Raw genomic sequence first — 12841 nt, forward strand, 5'->3', positions numbered from 1 at the left:
TCCTGATGACCAGTGGCACTGAGCATCTTTTCAAGTGTTTATTAGCCATTTTTGTATCTTTTTTGGAGACGTCCTTCAAATCCTCTGCCCATGTTTTAACCGCTGTGAGTCGGGGCACCTGCAAGCCCAGCATGCCTGCCCCTCGCCGCCCCTCACCTCCTGCCTGTGCAGAGCCCGCAGGTCCCCGGGGTGGGGGCGGGGAGGGGGTGGGGCCCCAGGCACGCGAGCGGGAGTTTGCTGGAGCTTTTCCGACGTGCCTTCCCCCAGGCTTTCCGGGTGGTCTGCAGCTGCCTCGACAGTCATGAGAACCCATTGCCTGGGCGACCACTTCTGTGATTTCCACACCCTGCCCGGTGGCCGCGTCAGCCCTGGGGGAGCCCGCGTCAGGGGAGGCACAGGCCAGCCTTCTGACGGCCTTCAGGGGAGCCCCCAGAAGGGTCCAAATAGTTATGGTTCCTCCTGAATCGGGCCCACTCTCCTTTTCCAGTACCAGTCTTGGTATCAGGAACGCGGGCTGCCATCTTCAAGGCCAACACTGAGCTGGGAAGCAGGTTAAAATGCTAAGAGCTCACTGTTTTTTTTTTTTTTAGAGAACTTTCTTTATTTGGCTGTGTTGGGTCTTCACTGCTGTGGGCGGGCGTCCTGTAGTCACAGCGAGTGGGGGCTACTCTTCGTTGTGCTGTGGCTGGTGGGCTCTAGAGCACAGGCTCAGTAGTTGGGGCGCACGGGCTTCGTTGCTCTGTGGCATGTGGGATCTTCCTGCACCAGGGATCGAACCCGTGTCCCCTGCATTGGCAGGCGGATTCTTAACCACGGCGCCACCTAGAGCTCACTGTTGTCACCGAGACTCAGCTGTTTTTTCTCAAGTGTCCCCTGGTCGCTTCTACCCTTTGGTTAGTGCCCAGAGTTTCAAAAAAGTCGATTCTCATGGTTTTTACCAGTTTTCTCATTGCTGTAATAGAGGGCTATTTGGAGGTCCTTACTATGCAGTTTTCCAGTCAGTCAGAATTCTACGTGTACAGCCGGGAATACACTTGTTTTGCAGCGTCTCTTGAATTTTGGTGCCGTTGGCCCTCAGTCTACACTTTGGGAACAAAACGGGAACTGCGTCCCTCCCTTCCAGATGACTGCCCAGCTGATGCCCAAGACATACTCCCTGGTAAACGGGGCCTTTTGAGTTTATGCCCCTGGATTGGTCATTTGCCTGTTTGCTCTGCTCTGTCACTGTTGCAGAGAAGTGCCTGGTGCCATAGCGCTGACCCCACCGTGCTAACCAAGTCAAGCGGGGAGTGTCCTGGGCAGGATTTGGAGGCGGGACAGAACCCCCCTCCTGCGGTGTGGGAAAGAGCCCACAGGAGTCTGTGCGAAGGACACAGCCATCAGCGTTACTTCTGACTCTTTTCTGATGTGGTTCCTGAGTCAGGGACCCTGTTTCCAAACAGATACATAGATGTTAAGGGGTGACCCAGCACTGGGCAAAGGAAGGAATGTCACATGCAGTTGTGGGTAAATACACCACAAAACGTCCACATTCAGGCAAAGATGATTTTGTCTCAATAACATATTTTGTGACATGTCCTTTTAAGAAGTGCTGAGTAAGCCAACACATTTAGGAATTTTGGTTGCTGGTCTATGCACAAGCTGTGACGAGATACTCACGGAGAAGAAGAATATGGTTTCTTCTGCGAGTCCCTGGAACCCTGGTCATAGAAGAAGACAAGTAATCATTCACATAGGAAACTCACCTGCAGTCTTACCTCTGCCCAAGCATTCTTACGACGGCATCCACAATGGATGCCGAAGACCACATGCCCGCCCACTAGCGTGGGTGACCCACGTCCGTCGTATCTTAAAGGGGATCTGGGCTAGCGAGTCCCACACCACGAAAGATATTTCCCTCCCTTATGTGTTTGGAGCAGGGAACGTCATTAAGCTTTGGGGCCCCTTTGAGAATCGGAGAATCCTCTGTTAGAAAAATGTGCACACGCACACACATTTGCATCTAATTTTAGAAGGCTCACAGATCCCTGAAGAATTTCCATGGACAGCAAACAAAGAATCCCTGGTTTAGAGAACCAGGGTAGACAGAAGCACCATGAGTTTCTCTCCATCAGTGCCTCTCAACCCCAGCTGTGCAGCGGAATCATGTGGAAGATTTTAAAAAGCCAAACAAAATGGCTTTTATTAGGGACATTTTTAAACGTGCATAAAAGTAGAGAGAAAGCCTAAGGGAGCCCAGTGCTCCCACAGCCCGACTCTAGCAGCTGTGAAATGCAGGTGAGGTGTCCTGTCTGCACGCCACCTCCAGAAAGAGTTGCTGGATTAAGATCCAGACCTCTTTTCACACGAATACCTCACCGAAGACCTCTAAGGGACCGAAACCCCCCGTTCCCCACGCGTGCAATACTGGTCTCATGCCTTTAAAAAGGCCTTGAAATCATAGACAGTGCTGGGATTTTCTTACTTACTCTTAAATGCCTTTCATCGTTGGCTCCCTCTAACCCGGGTGCACACGGCGTGCACAGGCTGTTCTGGCCGCTTGGCGAACGCCTCTGGCGGGTCTGCGCCTCCGCAGCCCCCCGCCCCGGCCCCTCCGTGTTGGCGAGCGGGCAGCGCCGAGCTCTGGCCCGGCCGCCGTGCCCTGCGGCAGCATCTCCCGGGCGGCCTGCCCTCCCGCCTCGCTCCGCGCGCGTGCGGGCCGCGTCCCTAGGCGCGCGGGGTGCGCGGGGAAGCAGCGGGGGGGCGGGCTCCCGGGACCGCTGCCGGCGTCGGGGACGCAGGAGGCACGAAGCGGGCGGCCGGGCCGACGGAGCCCTGGGCTCGGCTCGGGTGGGCCCCCGGCTGGGTCCCCGGGTGGGCGGGGGCGCCCGGGGCCCCGGCCTGACGCGCGCCCCGTTCCTCCGCAGGCGCAGCCTCCCGACGCCGGCGCGGCGCCCGCGGCCATGGCGCGCGCGCGGCACGTCATCATCAACGTAGGCGGCTGCCGCGTGCGCCTGGCCTGGGCCGCGCTGGCCCGCTGTCCGCTCGCGCGCCTCGCACGCCTGCGCGCCTGCCGCGGCCGCGACGAGCTGCTGCGCGTGTGCGACGACTACGACGTGGGCCGCGACGAGTTCTTCTTCGACCGCAGCCCCGGCGCCTTCCGCGCCATCGTGGCGCTGCTGCGCGCCCGGAAGCTGCGGCTGCTGCGCGGCGCCTGCGCGCTGGCCTTCCGCGAGGAACTGGCCTACTGGGGCCTCGACGAGGCGCGCCTGGAGCGCTGCTGCCTGCGCCGCCTGCGCCGCCGCGAGGAGGAGGCGGCCGAGGCGCGCGCCGGGCCGCCCGGGAGCCCCGCCGGCGCCCCGGGGCCCGGCGGCGGGCGGCGGCGCCTGCGCGACGTGGTGGACGACCCGCGCTCGGGCCCGGCCGGCAAGCTCTTCGCCTGCGTGTCCGTGGCCTTCGTGGCCGTGACGGCGGTCGGCCTCTGCCTCAGCACCATGCCGGACATCCGCGCCGAGGAGGAGCGGGTGAGCGCGCGCCGGGAACGGGGCCGGAGCGGGCGGCCGGGCGGGGCGGGGCTTGGGGGCGGCTGGGACGGAGCCGGGCCGGGGCCCAGGAGTGGACTCGAGCGGGGCCTGCAGGCAGCCGGGCCGGGGGGGTGGGCGCCCCTTCCCCGCTGGCGGTGGCGACTGCAGGCCCCGGGGCCCCCTGCGCCCGCTCTGGGCGGGCTCCCCCCGAGCGATGCCCTGGCTCGGCTGACCCGCGCGGAGGCTCCAAATTCCAGCCAGTGTCAAGGACTCAGCAAGGCTGCGGGTCAGCGGCCGCCTCTCCCACCGCCAGGCCCTGAAGCTTGGGCGGTGTGGAGCGGAGATGCCCCGACGAGAGAGTGTTGTGCTGGAGCTCAGGTCGCGTCCTCCTGGACCAGAGGCACGGCACTGCTGAATTCTTCCAGGTGCCCGGCTCGGGCACACCCAGGCCCGGCTCTGTGGAGGCGCTGGGGCTCGTTTCTGAGCCAGCGGTAGACTCCCTGCCCTCTCTGTTGTCCTGTGAGGATGCGGGCAGAAGTGCCATCCTCGGTTAGGGGGTCGCCCAAAACTTAGAGGTGTCTGCGCGACACGCACACCGCGGGTGTCTCGGACGTGTCTGGGGAGGCCGAGTGTGTGTGGTCTGTGTTGCGGTTGGAGAGGAGGTGCTGCCGCAGTTGAAGGGTGTGGCCGCGTGCTGCCCTCGAAGCGTCCCCTGCGTTTTCTCACAGCGCGGCAGGGGTGTTCTGCCTGCCCCTCCCCAGCTCCAGCTCCCAGGGGTGGGCAGGGGCTCAGACCCGAGGCCCCCCGGCCCACCGGCAGAGCAGGGCAGAGCTCACGCTGGCCCCTCGGTGAGAGCCCCTCCCCGGTCGGGGGCTGTGCCCGGCTCTCCCGGTGCGGTCGGCTCGTTGTTCAGAGACACAGAGCTCCGTGCTCCGCGAACGTTAGCTGTGAGCAGGCTTGACCCGGAGCCTGGTGACCCTGACTGCAGATGAAAGTCAAACGTAAATTTTAGGAAATTGCTTTGGCTTCCTTTATTGTTTGGGTGTCTGAGTCCTTAGCTGTCATTTCCAGTTGTCTTAACTAGGCTCCAGTTTGGGATTCCACTTCTAAAGACACTGGACGTGTTTGGACTTTCTAAGGAGCAATAACTCCATACAGTCTGAGGAGGGGAGTCATTTACACAAGAATCAGGGAACAGAAGTGAGGGCTGCATCAACCAATGACAGCATCCCTGGAGGGCAAGCCGGCCCTGAGAACCCTCTAGGTCCCCATGTCACCCACCACTCACATCTGTCACCCACCTCGTCCCCGTCTCCAGAAACATCACTTCGCACCACCCACACGCTGTCTCACCAAACCCGTCACCAGGTTGGGAAGTAAGGGCCCCAGTGTTGGTGAGCACGTGGTGGGTGTGTCCACGTGCGTGTGAGGGGCACTTACAAAGCCCCTGGCCCACGGCACACAGTAGGTGCCAAATAACAGTAGGTGTGGTCACTGCCACAGGAAGGAAAAGGTTTTACGTTTCATCAGCTCTTTGTGGGGTAAAGTAGACATAAGATTCACCATCTTGTCCGTCTTTACGTGCAGCTCAGTGGCATTGAGTACGCTCACAGTGTTGCGCAACCATCACTACCCTAGAAATCTTTCATCTTCCCAAACTTGCACACTAGCTCCCCAGCCCCTGGAACCTACCCTGTACCTTCTGCCTCTCTGAATTCAACTACTTTAGGGACTCATTTAAGTGGAATCACAGAGGCAGTGTCTTTTTGTGACTGTCCCGTTTTCCTGAGCACAGCGTGCTCCAGGTTCATCCGTGCTGTAGCAGGTGTCGGGCGACTTCCTTTTTGGGGCTGAACAGCATCCCTTGTAGGTACCGCCTCACCGTGCCACGCATCATCTGTCCTTGCACACTTGGGTTCACTTCCTCCTTTTGCTGTTGTGCAAAGCGCTGCTGTGGGCACGTGTGCAAACGCCTGGCGCGTCCCTGCCCTCGGTTCTTTGGGGCTTATCCCAGGGCTGGACGAGCCGGATTCTGTGGGGATTCTGTGTTTACCTTTTCAAGGAGCCTCCCTGCTGCCTCCCCCGCAACTGTGCCCTTGACGCTCTTACCACGGAAGTTTCCTGGCACGAGGCATCAGGGGTGGAGGGCAGAGAAGGGAAAACCTTGGAATCTTTCATCATCTTCTTCTTTGTTGGGGTTTTTCCAGTAGAATTTCACTTGAAAGTCACAGGGCTAAGGTATTATCTGTATGTGATCTCTGATTTTAATTAAGTGGCTAAATAATTTCTTTGTAAGATTTCAAGTCTCTTGAAGGCTCCAGAACGTGTCCCCTGAGAGGCGCAGCTCTGACAGTCCTGTGGGCCTGAGGACCTCGTCCTCCAGCAGCGACAAGCAGAGATGCTTCCCCAGCACACCCACGTTCTGGTGGACACTTCAGTTAAACATACCCCGTTTCTTCCCGAAAACAGTCTTGGGGAGCAGGGAGTGTCCCGAAGAACCAGGGCTGAGCTGGGGCGGCTCCCTGTCAGTCTGTCTGGTGACTGTCTCGTCATCTCCGGCAGCATTTGCATCGGTGGTTATCTTTGTGTGCTGGTGCAGAGAAGCACAGAGGCAGATAAAGGATTATTATCCTCCATCGTTCAGGGAATCAGAGGAGAGTGGCTGCGTGGTTCCTGCTGCTGAGTCACAAAACGCCCCCTGGAGCGAGCAGAGCCCCTGCTGGGCTGGGAGGAGGCCCCACCGCACCGAGATCCCGGCCACCCTAGAGCCAGCACAGGGACCATCTCCCCCCGCCTCGGTCTCGGCCCCGGGACAGGCCCCGCAGCCGCACACCCAGGTCCCATCCGGCTGGTGACTTGGCCTCAGCCCCACGGTGGCTGTAGGAGCGGGGCAGGGTCCCTGGCGCTCCCTGAGACCGTGCAGGTGCCCGTGTGCTTGTGGGCGGACTTCCTTGCCGTCTGCCCTCCCCCAGAATCCAGGCTCTCTCTGTCCAGGGCTACCCCTGTGTCCCCTCAGTGCCCGGCAGGTCCCTGTGCCTGGTGGTGGCTCCGTCCAGAATTTGCTGCCACACATGGTCACCGAGGGAGAGCCGGTCTCTGCTTGTCACTGTTTACAGGAAGAGCGCTGGTAAAAGCACACCTGCGGGACAGACCTCCAGGGGGTCATGCTGAGTGAGACAAGCCACCGGACAGGACAGTCGGACAAATCCTGTCTGCTTCCACGCGTGGGAGGCCCTCAGAGCCCCCAGGGCCACGGAGCCAGAGCTGGTCGGGCTGGGCTGGGGCTGCAGGGCCCGCAGGGCCCACAGGGCGCAGACGTCCCGGGTCAAAGCAGCCAGGGCTCCGATGCGTCCGCCCGCCTCACGAGGTCCCGAGGACCCTCGGCCAGGAGTGTCCAGGTCCCCTCCCCACACCGAGCGGGAGCCGGGGGCCCACGCTGAGCAGAGCCAGGGGTGGCAGCCGCAGGAAGGCCGTGGGGCCTGCAGCGCCCCCCCCCCCCCCCCCCCCGCCCCGCCGCCTCCTGACCCTCCCGCCAAGATGCAGGGGGTGGGGGGCCCGGGCAGAGCCATCTCCCCGACTCTGTGTTCCCTCCTTGTCCAGGTCGGCAAGGTGGGGGCCGTGACCCCAGCGGCTGCGCGTCCCCAGGCGGGTCTGCGGGGTGGCGAGGGCTGGGCTCGGCCTTGGCGTGGACCCCACACGACCCCCAGGGCCCCTCCTCTGGCTCCTGCTGTTGCAAAGGCGACAGGGCGAGTGGTTAGGCCTGGTTTCGGGGGAGCCGTTCACGGGGGGGCCTTCGTGAGCCCGGCTCCCACGCGGACCTGCACGAGTCCCCTGCTGCTGTGAGGGAGACTGCCACCAGCTGCCTCTGGAAGCAGCACGTTTCTGCCCTCGTGGTCCTGGTGGGACCCGGGCGGCGTGTCCAGGGCTGCTTCCTGCGGAGGCTCCGGGGACCGCTCCCTTGTCCCACGGCCCCTCCCCCACTACCCTGGTTCTCCCCTCCCACCACCGTCCCCCCTTGTGACGGGCTGTAAGGACCCTGTGATGACACCGCCCGTGACCAGGACGCTCCCGGCTCCAGCCTCCCACCTCCCGTCCTCCCACCCCGCAGCCCCATCTGCCATCGGAGGCAATACAGCCGTGGGTCCCAGGACCAAGACGTGGACGTCTTCCAGGCGTTACGTGGCCGACCCCGTGTCCCCAGGTCCCCATCCAGGTCGGGGCTGTGCCAGCGCTGCCCGTGGAGCTGCCTCCCTCCGGCACGCAGCTCTCAGCCAGGACCCCGTCCAGCCCTCGGCCGTGCCGTGTGGACACCTGTCTGCACCCTTCCGTGCCGTGTTCACCACCTCCAGCGCGGCAGATGTAAGACGTCTGTCTTCTCAGTCAGGCTGCCCCCTCTTCTAGAGGGTGTGAAGCCCTGGGTGACATCAGCGTTGTCCATGGCAGTCTCCAGACCCAGATGCTGGTTTCACTTCGGAGATGAAGACGGGTGTTTGCAGGCGGGGAGCTGGCTGGCGGGAGGGAGGGAGAGCCGCCGCTCGCAAGACCTGCGGCGCACACGCCCACCCTGAGCTCTCAGCCCAGCACCCGCCACGTGCCGCCTGCAGCGCTTCAGAGCGTTGCTGTGGCCTCTCAGGCATTTCACGGGTCAAGAGCACGAGGGAAAGGACCAGGGGCCGCCCCAGGGCCCCGACCCGCTGCACCCGGCGTCCCCCCGGCTGAGCGAGGTCCTGGGGGCTGTGGCTGCTCCTGCCTCCGCCTGCAGGATCTGGGGGGACGGGAGGGTGTGCACGCAGGACCCACTCCCCCTTGTCCCGGGAGGTCCCCACCGGGAGTGGGCTCAGTGCCCAGTGTCTGGTCCACGGGGGGACCGTCCACCCAGGAAAGAAAGGCTCCCCGGCGTCCAGCGGGTCTCGTGACCGGCCCAGGGCTGCGCGCTCTGCAGTCCCGGCGTGTCTGCAGAGACGAGGACGAGTGACACCGGCCCCCTCAACGCCACGGGGCGTCACCCTGACCCTGGAGGTGCACGCGGAAGCAACGTGCTGCCTGGTTCCTGGGAGAGGCGGTCGTGGCGGTAGCCACCCCACGTGCCCACCCGCTCATCACCGGGTGGGACAGTCTCCCCTTGGCACACGAGCAGATATGTTAACGCCAGGTGCAGAGAGGGAGCGGGAGGGGTCTGTGCCCCGCACCAGGCGAGGCGGAGGCCGGGTGGCCCGCGCTGAAGGGACACAGCCCGGCTGCTGCGGCCGGGGAGGCGGCTCCTGCTCCAGGGCTGACCCGGCCGCCCGCCCGCCCGCCGCGGTGGGCGCCCCCAGCCCCGCCCCGTCCCGCTGCCTCGGGGTCTCCAGGGCCTCTGGCCTCACTCCTAGGGCGTCGCAGGCTCTGTGAAGGCGACAGAGCATTTTTCTAGCCTCCCCACCCCAGCCCTGCCCGCCGTCGGGCAGCACCAGGCACAGCCAGAGCACACGATTCCTGTAGGATGGGCGATGACCCTGGAAGGTGTGTCCAGCGTGGTTAGGTGACCGAGGGGCCCTCCTGGTGCTGGACGTTGCCCCACGGAACCTGCCCAGCGATCAGATGCTGAGGACAGGCCTTTGGAACCGCTGGGAGGATGGGACAGAAGCGTTTGTTCCAGCAAACAACTCCCAGATTGCTTCGTGCGGTGGCGGCCGGGCGTTGCCTGGAGACGGTGCTGAGCCCCGCGGGCGGCGAGCGGCGGGACAGGCGGTACACTCCGGCCGGGGGGGCGCAGCCCGTCCTCACGGAGGCTGTGCTCAGAGCTCGCGCTTCCTTTCCGTGGAGGCTGGTGTTTGGCTTGCGAGTCGATTTTTTCCTTTGAGCTCATATGATTAAATCAAACCCCACATAATGAGTTATGGATTTCATGACTGGGGCGTCAAGTGTTGAATTCCCTGAGACACTTGGCAGCAGCCTCGGAAGCGGGTGGCAGAGCTCCTGCGGCGTGTGGGCAGACACACGTCGAGGTTGCCAGCGTGGGGCTGGGGCGAGAGCTTGGCTGCTCCCGAGCTGTCAGTCAGGCTTCCCCGGAGAAGCCACCAGAAGCAACCCAGGGGGCTGTCTCTCCTCGATTCTGCTTCGTGGGACGCTTGGCCCACCGCGGCCTGGGGGGCGGGGTCACAGGCTCGCACTTGGGAGGCTCTGCCTCCGATGACTCCATCTGCCGTCTTCCCCGCCCCGCCCCCCGGCCTGGCTCGGATGAGGTCAGGACTTAGACTCTGGAGTTGATGCTGCAGTGACGTAGACGTTGGCGGCTGTTGGGTGGAACGCATGGGAGAAGGACGTGAACTTGGAGGGGACAGGATGCTTCCGTGGGAACGTCGTGTCCCCAGCATTCACACGCTGAATCCTAACCCCAGTGTGTCGGGGGCCTCTGGGGTGACAGGGTCATGAGGGTGGAGCCCTGTGGTGAGACCAGCGTCCCTGCAACAGCGACCGCAGAGCTCCCCCACCCCTGTGTCCACACGAGGCACAGTGCATCCCTGAACCGGGGGCGGGTCCTCTCCGGATGCCGCGTCCGCCTGGACCCCAGGCGTCTGGCTCCAGAGCGTGAGGGATGAACGTCCGTTGTTTCAGCCCCGACGGCAGCTCAGAGGAACTGAGCCGGTGGCAGGGGGCAAGGGGGTCCCCTCACAGGAACCTGGCCCCTGTCCAACTCTGACAGAGCACCTCCTGCCCATGAGGGCGGGAGAAAGCTGCACGCAGGCCGCGGCCGCTGGGCCAGACTGCGGGTTCTCCCACCAGCATCTGCTGGGCCCCGGGGCCGGCACGTGACCTCCACTTCGTCCCAGGAGGCGCTGGTCCCCACCCAGCAGGGGCAGGCAGCTTCCCTGTGGCTCTCTGCGTTGCGTTGTCACGTGCACGTGAACAGGCTGGCGGTGCTGTCCTGACCCGGTGCCCACAGGGCCCTGTGCAGTGAAAGGAGGAAGGAAGGACAGAACCAGCCAGCAGCCTCTGCTAGCACAGCCCCCCCGAGGCTGCAGGGAGGGCTCCCGTGGCCCCAGCACCCTCAGGGACTGAGCCGGGAACAGAGGCTCCAGGACCCCTAAAAATGGATGACGGGTTTGGCTGGTTTCTTTTCTTGTTTGCAGAGAAACTTGGTGGCAGATACTCCACTGCGGCAGAGCCTCGGCTGGGAGCCAGACCCTCCTGGTTCAGGGCCTCACCCTGGTCATCGTTCTTGTCTGTTCGATGAGGGCGACGCCTCCAGGGCTGCTGAGAATGGCGCGGTGTCGGCCCCTGCCCCCGACGCGTCCCTCCTCCAAGTCCCCCCCCTCACTGTGCCCCCACCACACCCCCCGGAAGTGTAGCCCCAGGCCCCTAGCCGTCACTGGCTGCCACGCTGGAGGGATCGCTGCCTGTTTGAGACAGAGCCGCTGTGCCAGGGATAAGCACGGCACTCAGGACACTTTCCTCTACTCTCCACGAAATTTGGCAGGAAAAATAGGGGAGTTTTGGTTTGGATTTGTGCTGTAGTCTGAGGGAAGAAAAACGTGTGCTCAAATGCTTAGAACAGAAGATACAAGATTTTTTTTTTAGACAATTTTGTAGAGCAGTTTAAAGTGCACAGCGACGTTGAGAGGAACGTACAGAGGTTTCCCGTAGGCCCCGACAGCCCCCGGCCGCGTGCACAGCCTCCGTCAGCAGCGTCCCCAGAGCGTGGACGTTTGTTACAAGTGATGAACCTACATCACACATCACAGTCGCCCAGAGCCCAGAGTTTACGTCAGGGCTCACTCTGGGTGCTGCACCTTCTGTGGGTCCGGACAGGTGTAAATCAACACGGGTCCACGTAGGAGCATCACGCAGAAGAGCGTCACTGCCCTGAGGATCCTCTGTGCGCCCCCCATTCGTCCCTCCCTCGCCTTCCCCGGGCCCTGGCACCACTGATCTTTTTACTTTCTCCATAGTTTTGCCTTTTCCAGAGTGTCCTGTCGTTGAAATCCTCTTCAGATCAGCTTCTTTGACTTAGTAATACACAATGAAGGTTTCTCCATGGTTTTTTCACAGCCCCATAGCTCATTTCTTTTCGGTCTTGGGTAATAGTCCATTGTCTGAATGTACCATCGTTTATTTATCCATCACTGAAGGACCGAAGGACATCTTTGGTTGCTTCCAGGTAGCAGTTATGACTTAAGCTGCGATAAGCATCTCTGTGCTGGTTTTTGTGTGAACGTAAGTTTTCATTTCCTTTCGATAAATACCAAGGAGTGTGATTGCTGGATCGTCTGGTAAAAGTGTGTTTAGTTTTTTAAGAAAGCACCAAACCGTCTTGCAAAGGGGCTGCACCATCTACGTCCCCATCGGCGCGTGAGCGTCCCTGTTGCTCCACAGTCTCCCCAGCGCCTCGTGTTGCCGGCGTCCTGGAGTCTGGCCGTCCTCAGAGCTGTGCTGCTGTGTCTCAGTGTTGCTTCTCCTCACGTTTCCCTGGTGACCTACGTGGAGCATCTTTTCATTGCTTGTTTGCCATCTCTATGTCGTCTTTTCTGCCACACTTACTGTGAGAACTTCATCGAGCTCCTGGCAGTACATCTCACCGTATTGAGGGCCTCCCGTGACAGGGTCCCCTGGAGCTTGTAACTCTCAGACTCGGTCACACTGTGCCTCCAGCAAGTGAAAATCACAGCTCGGGTTTTCCTACCCGACACGGTTCCCACGGGGCTTTGAGCCTCTGCCCAGGACGCCTCACTCCCTGCGTTCACCCATCTGTCTCTCCAATCTTGGGGCTGTGGTTTGCCCTGCAAACTCACATCTCTTATGGACCCAAGAAGAGTCGTTGACTTTTCAGTCTGTTCAGAGTTTTAGCTGTTGTTCAGAGGGCGTGGTGACTGCAGAGCTCCTGACGTGCAGAGCTGGAAACTGGCCCCAAGATTCTCCTTGTCATAATCTAGCCAAGGTCTTTGGTTCACCTTCTCTGTCACCAGAAGAGGCAAAACTGGGTGTTGGTTAAGTTCTCAGACTTAAATGTAGACCAGACCAGGGCTCCCACCCCAGCTCTTGTACCGACTGCTGAGGACCAGACAACACTTCTGTCTCCTTTCTGAGCCAGAGCGTCCTTGCCTGTAACATGCAGATACTTCAGAGCTGCTGAGGTTAAATTGAATAATGCTTGGAAACGGCTTTGGACGGTGCTTTGCACACAGAATTAGGTGACAGCTTTTACTCTTTTGCATACGAGATGCTAAAGCACACGCGGGCCGCAGGGTGGGCGGTGGCGAGCAGGCTGCCTCCAGGCGCTGGCTCTCCTCCTCCAGGCGCTGGGTTCTGTGAGCACCCTGGGAGTTGCTGGGCCGCAGGGGAGTGGAGGGGAAGCCTGTCCG

The 12841-nt window shown here is 61.6% G+C and overlaps 1 protein-coding gene across 1 annotated transcript in view; it reads left to right on the forward strand.

Moving 5' to 3' along the window:
- KCNG2 (potassium voltage-gated channel modifier subfamily G member 2) overlaps positions 1-12841 on the forward strand; it is a 67216-nt gene that overhangs the window by 33756 nt on the left and 20619 nt on the right. The window contains exon 3 of the mRNA XM_057698224.1: positions 2907-3503. Coding sequence (XP_057554207.1) covers positions 2943-3503 — 561 coding nt within the window. The 5' untranslated portion in view covers positions 2907-2942. The remainder of the gene's footprint in view (positions 1-2906; positions 3504-12841) is intronic.

This window comes from Hippopotamus amphibius, chromosome 11, assembly GCF_030028045.1.
Source record: "Hippopotamus amphibius kiboko isolate mHipAmp2 chromosome 11, mHipAmp2.hap2, whole genome shotgun sequence".
NCBI classification, from domain to species: domain Eukaryota; kingdom Metazoa; phylum Chordata; class Mammalia; order Artiodactyla; family Hippopotamidae; genus Hippopotamus; species Hippopotamus amphibius.